The sequence below is a fragment of the Limulus polyphemus genome, unplaced genomic scaffold (assembly GCF_000517525.1).
Source record: "Limulus polyphemus unplaced genomic scaffold, Limulus_polyphemus-2.1.2 Scaffold663, whole genome shotgun sequence".
Classification (NCBI taxonomy): domain Eukaryota; kingdom Metazoa; phylum Arthropoda; class Merostomata; order Xiphosura; family Limulidae; genus Limulus; species Limulus polyphemus.
Window position 1 is genome coordinate 440,803 of NW_013666273.1, and position 6,446 is coordinate 447,248.

Consider the following 6,446-nt stretch of genomic DNA (forward strand, 5'->3'; position numbering starts at 1 on the left):
GATGTCCTCTTTAACACCTTCCACATTTGCATACATTTTCCCATTAAGATGGTGTTGCAGCAAATGAAGAAGATAGAAATGTGATGGTGCCATATCTGGAGAATATGGTGGGTGGGGGAGAACTTTCCAACCCAACTCCACAATCTTGTGGAGAAGAAGAACACCTTTCCAATTGACGAGTGAAGGGCATTTCTAATGAAGGCTTTGATTTAAATGTTCCAGTTGCTGACTATAGATCTCTGCATTGACAGTTTGCTGTGAATTGAGGAGTTTGAAATGAATTACTCCTTTGATATCCCACCAAATGCAAAGCATCATTCTCTGCAGATGGAGTCCAGGTTTTGGGGCTGGAAGTGGTTTTAGTCTAGGACTGAGCCATTGTTTTTGGCATTTAACATTCTCATAGAAAATCCATTTTTCATCACTGGTGACAATTCTATCCAAATATGGTTCACATGCATTACATGCCAGAAGAGATGAAACAACGTTCACACATTGGAAATAAGTGATCATTGAAGAGTTCATGAGGCACCCAAACACCTTCTTATATGGAGTTTTCCAATATTTCTTAGATGTTTACGTATTGTTTCGTGAGAGATATGTAATTTCAGGGCTATTTCACGAGTATGTTGCCTTGGGTTAGACTCAACAAGTATCTTCAGAGCATCAATATCAATTCCAACATGTCCACCCTTACCATCACAGTTTTTAAGGTTAAAGTCACCTGAACAATATTTGCTGAATCATAGTTAACACTTATGAACATTAAAACCAGAGGCATTGTTTCCCTTCTTGTATTCAAACAGCATTACATGCCGAATGTGTGTCTCGTCGTGTGCCATCACTATACGGGATTAGAGTGTACTAAACTTTACATATTTTATAGGCTACATTAAAGTGACATTTAGGCAGTTTGTTTAACTATTATATATGATGTAAGCTTTTTGGGAGTGGTTAATGAAAGTGTTGCAAAATGCAACATTAATTTCTTGACAACCTAATATATATATGGATTAATTATTTAACCTGATTCTAAATTCTAGTCAGTTTGAAGATTGACATGAATTATATGATTTTTAGATCTTAGTTGTCAAATCTTGACATTCTTTGAATTTTATTTATAAACATTGTTATTTTATATGGAAAAGCAGAAACAGTAACATAATCAATCACTAGTTGTTTTAAAGTGCATACAACCATTTATAGACACTCAAGAGTTTAACTTAGTACTAGCCATTCTAATAGCTGCCAGCCATTAAGTTTGAAATTCTAATATTATTTATTGATAACATTTAAGAAATATTAAAAAAATTTCAAAAATGATGCTTATAAATATATATCCTATTATTATATAAAGGCTAAGTTTTAAAAAAAAGTAAAAACTTTTCTACCTTTTATATGTTGAATGATACTTTAACTTTGTAAATCAATGTATTTTATTAACATAAGTAGTTGATTTTCTAGTTACGATGAGAGTTTATGGAAAAGAGTTGATCTTGGCAAGAAACATCTTCAACCAGGTGTGCTTGGAATGGTGATTGATAGAGGAGTTATCATCATGCGACTTTGTATGTCAGAGGTATGTTGGATAAACTTATACTTTGCTAAGTTACAGTGGTTGAGTATGTTATATTAAAATGTAGCCTTGTCACCCCATTAAATCCATATCACCATGTCCACCATACTTTGACTGTGCATCTTGACAATATCCCTGCAGCAGAATTATCATTGAAAAAAAGTCTTTGTTGTAAGGCTGTCATATTGAAAGCATACCACTACTTCCTGCTTTCCATAAGCTGTATAGCATATGAAGATGATGGTATCCTAGCACCAGTTGTAATGGTCTGAACACACAGAAATCCATCGGTGCTGCACTTGAAAACTTGAGTAGTATGTTGTCATATGGAATAGCATGAATACCCATTTCATTTTCCAGCTGCTTGAGGTTTACAATAGTTGAACAAATGTGTTGTGAAAGCAACTTGTGTATACATGACTTGTATCAAATTTTAAGATGGTGATTCTTTTTGGTTGCATGGTCTGTGACATGTATACCTTTGTATTCATGGAGTCTACCTGTTACAAGATACCACTCTTTGCTTACTAAGGCTGAGGTATGATTTGTTGTAGGTCTCTTTCTGAATGTTCCTTGTGTCCCCAAGTTGATACATATTCTTTTATTTTCCAATGTCATTAAATAGAAGAGATATCTCTGTCTTCGAAACTCTAAATGCTCAATCTCAATACATCTTTATGACCTGAGTGTGTGAACATTTTACCATGCAATTTACCATGTCAGAGATGTACTTGTGTAGGTTATGTACAGAAGCTTCATCAGTGTTTGACTTTTTATGGTATATGCTGTATTTCAGAAATAAATTTTTTACATATGAACTGCCACAGAAAAGTTTTATGCTTTGGAAATACAATATGGAGACATTGGTAACCATTTAGCAAACAATATAACTATCAAATCCGTTGGATAAAAGATACTGCTAAATGTTTGTCCACAAGTGCTTGCTTTAGGTAAATTGTTGTTATACTGTTGCTAATAACTCTAACATTACTATTTCATAACATCACATAGTATTTACTTTTTATAGAAAAAAGAAAGCCATAAAACTTCACTACTTATAATATTACATTTCTTTTGTCAAAGTTTTTGTAACATCATCTACTTCAACTATTTCTTTACAAACTGCAAAGTTAAGTCTATTATATGCTAACCCCTACAGGTAAAGCTACCAGTTTTTGACAGTTTTTCATTGATCCAGAAAAGGCATAATTTCTATAGGTGAGTATTTGTAATTAAGTTACTTATAATGACTATACATAAAGAAAGTCGGATAATTCTGAATAAGTAGCAAGTGATCAATGATATGAATGTCAGCTTACCCTAAATTAGTAACATATCAGTCAACCTGTTAGTAAAAAAAATTTGTTAACCTATCTTAAATCAAAAGCAGGCAATTTAATCAGGTTTTTAAAAATGAACAGATAGTTTAGAAACCAGTCAGATAATAGGTTATTTAAGCAATCATAAATAAAGTAGTAGCAGGTAGGTTAACCAATTTTTAATCACTAAAAGTAACAGGTTAATTAGCCTGTCTTAAATAGGTAATAAGCAAGTTAACCACTCACAAATCAGTAGCAAAATACATTTATTTGATATTTGTCAAACTAATTAACCAGTCATAAGAAACTGATGAGTTAATCTATCACAAGAAAATACCAGAGTAGGTAATTCTGAATAGTGAGCCTAGTTAGCCAGTATCAATAAAGGGCAGTCATATAAATATAAAGAAAGTTATAACTTTTAAATAATTTAATGGTTTTAGAAAAGTCATTATTTGATAAACAATGGTTTATTAATAAATAAGGTATGGTTTAGGGAAATAATAAAAACTATTGATACTCTATTGTGCTACATACCAAAGAATTAGATAATGCTTGCATAACAAATGGTATAAGTCCTTATCGTTAGATGCTGCTGTTTTTATGGTGAAATAAATATTCAAGCTCTTTCAGATCTAACATCATTGCTTTAATTTCAGGTACAGTAAACTTCAGTATCTAGATCTTAGCATGGTCACAATTTCCTTGGAGGGTCTGAATGAGATTTTGTCAGTGTGTCAACAGTTAAGAAAACTTAGCCTGGAACATTGCCGAGTGAACAGTGACATTTGTTGGTGAGTAGCTTGCTGAAACTTGTTATTAATCAATGTTCTAGAAAGCTTACATAAATGCTGATGTTTGTTAATGTTGGTAAACTTGTGAATTTAATTTTAAATAGTAACATCTTGTCACAGTAACTTATCTTTAGCAGTGATGTCTGTTGTGAAAGCAAACTTTTCTCAAGTAGTTATGTCTGTTCATGACATTAACCCTATGACTCCTGACTACTCTATCAGAGAATAGGTAACATCACTCTCATAAAATTTCATTACAAAGATAAAACTAGTGGGTGAAATTTGACAAGAAAGTTCTTAAAAGTATCTAGTTTCAAAAAAATAAAATATTTAAGTTTGATTTTTTTCTACTTTTTTAAATAAAAATTTGTTATTTAAGATAGTTACTTGCACTTGGACTCTGAATAGTTCACCTGCAAAGTGATTTTCATGTTAAGTATAAAATTACTAATTTTTACCTTACAGTTTTCATATTTCACTTGCATAATCTGTAGAACCTCCTAAATGAATATCAAAAGTTTTTAAGGTAAATTTTTACATTTTATTTACCATTTTCTCTGCAACATCACTAACTCTAGCTGTTACCATCAATGTACAGTGCAATAAAATGTTTAAATATATGAAATAGAAATATGTACATACCTTTTAACTCTTTGTTGATTATTCTAATAATATCTTTGATTAACATGCCATAGCTTTATCTTTTCACTTATAGTTTATTTTAATGTTTTATTTTCCTCTCCTGTGCTTTATCTTTGATTATTTATGTGGACACACCAACAAGTGCCCCTTCGGCATAATATTTCTTGCACTTGTAAGTTTCTCAAAGTTGTTTTAGCAATTTAAATTATAGAATTTTTAAAATAATTAAACCTTTCAAATATATATCTTAAACACTAATAATACATAATTAACTTAAAATATACAAGTAAAACCTAAGTGCAATCTAACTGTCTATCAAACTAATGCATATAAGGCGAGAGAAAATTGCCAAACGAAATTTGCTCTTTATTGGTTATAAGCATGCCATTCAACTTAAAACAGTCACTAAGCAACCCAGCTTTTACTTTGCAAATGGACGTGGCATAGCTTGAACTTAGTAATGTCTATAACAATTTCCATTCGAGACCAGTTCTAGGAATGTGTATGAAGTTACTGGTAAATGAACTGTACATACATGTAGTTTATTACAAACAAGAAAGACGTTTTTAATCATAGTCGTTTCTTGTATAACAAAGTCTAAAGTTCAGTTGCTATAGCCACTTGCACTTCAAGTGAGAGCAAATGTGAAATTTTTAATTATTGTTTTAGCAGTTTCTTTTGAAGTAAAAGAATAAAAACTTGAATAATATAAGACTTTGAATCAAAACATACTTGATAATGCTAATTTCATTAAAATACATTGAAAGTAAAGTGGTTGAATTAAATTTTGAAGATAACTAACATTTTGTGACATGCACAGAAAGAGATTTAAAGATGGTACCGGGGGTTATAGGGTTAAAATTAAAATACATTGATAGTAAAGTAGTTTAATTAAATTTTGAATATAACTCAGTAACATTTTGCAACATGTGCAGAAAGAAATTTAAAAATGGTATCAGAGTTATAGGGTTAAACTTAAATAGTGACATTTGTTGGTGACAGGAAACTTGAACAGTGACATTAGAAGGAAGATGAATTGGTCTTAAATAATTATATCTGTAATATTAATACATTTAACTATAAATTGTCATAGCTATTTGCTAGTTTTTGATACTTGTTTTCTATGTATTAAAGCATCAATTGTAGTAAAATACCTTTTTCACAGTAAAATGGCATTGTTGTTAAACTTTTAAACAATAATTTAAGGATTTATAACATTCAAGAATGTTAATTGTTTCTTTAGTTCTATTTCTTCTAATCTCATAAGCTATACAATAACTTAATATTCATAAAGTTTCAAACATAAATATTTTAATACATTATCAATTATGTCTTTGTAGTCACATTGGTTTGAACACGAACTTGGAAACTTTGAACATGGCAATGTGTGAAGGACTGAATGCTGAAGGGTTGCAGTCTATATTATGTGGTTGCAGACGGTAAGCGTGAAAGAAGTAAAACTTAGAAACCTAATATCAGTTTAAAAAACATTTTAAGAGTTTGTAAGTAAATTAGTTATTAAACCATGTAGATACTTTATTTACTTTTACTTGTTTCATAATAACATTTTCTTTGATAATAATCAGTAGAACGACGGTAATAGCAAACATTCTACACTTTATTTTCGATAATGTACGTTTATTCGTCAGATGTTTCGGAATATTCACATTCCATCTTCAGCTACTGTATTAATTAATTGATAGTATTAAATACACATATTCATTCATTTGGAAAATTTTCTTTGTAGACATGATAAAAAGCAAAAAAGGATAACTTACTTCAAACAAAGCAAAAACTTCAAATATTAAACTTCTTATACATGTATGTTGGAGCTATAGTACAAATATATTATACTTCCTTAAACCAAGATATTCGTAATATAAAATTATTAATAGCTTAGGAGAAGATTTTATATAATTCTTGATATGAAATAGAAAACACAATACAAGAATAATTGTTTCTATTATTTAATTTCATACTGTATTGCTATGACAGCGGAAGTCACGTGATGCTGGGAGCATGCGCGCTGCAGTTTCTCAAAGGATCATGAATTTGCCCACCAGCTCGAGTGTGATCTAGATGCCCTCTTTTTTTAGTATATATGAGCCTGGCAAA

At 30.5% G+C, this 6,446-nt stretch overlaps 1 protein-coding gene across 1 annotated transcript in view; it reads left to right on the forward strand.

Annotated features, from left to right (window-relative positions):
- The window catches only part of LOC106459807 (S-phase kinase-associated protein 2-like), a 27,725-nt gene that overhangs the window by 14,006 nt on the left and 7,273 nt on the right, over window positions 1-6,446 (forward strand). Inside the window, exons 5-8 of the mRNA XM_013919469.2 lie at window positions 1,465-1,579; window positions 2,736-2,794; window positions 3,555-3,689; window positions 5,672-5,770. Coding sequence (XP_013774923.1) covers window positions 1,465-1,579; window positions 2,736-2,794; window positions 3,555-3,689; window positions 5,672-5,770 — 408 coding nt within the window. The remainder of the gene's footprint in view (window positions 1-1,464; window positions 1,580-2,735; window positions 2,795-3,554; window positions 3,690-5,671; window positions 5,771-6,446) is intronic.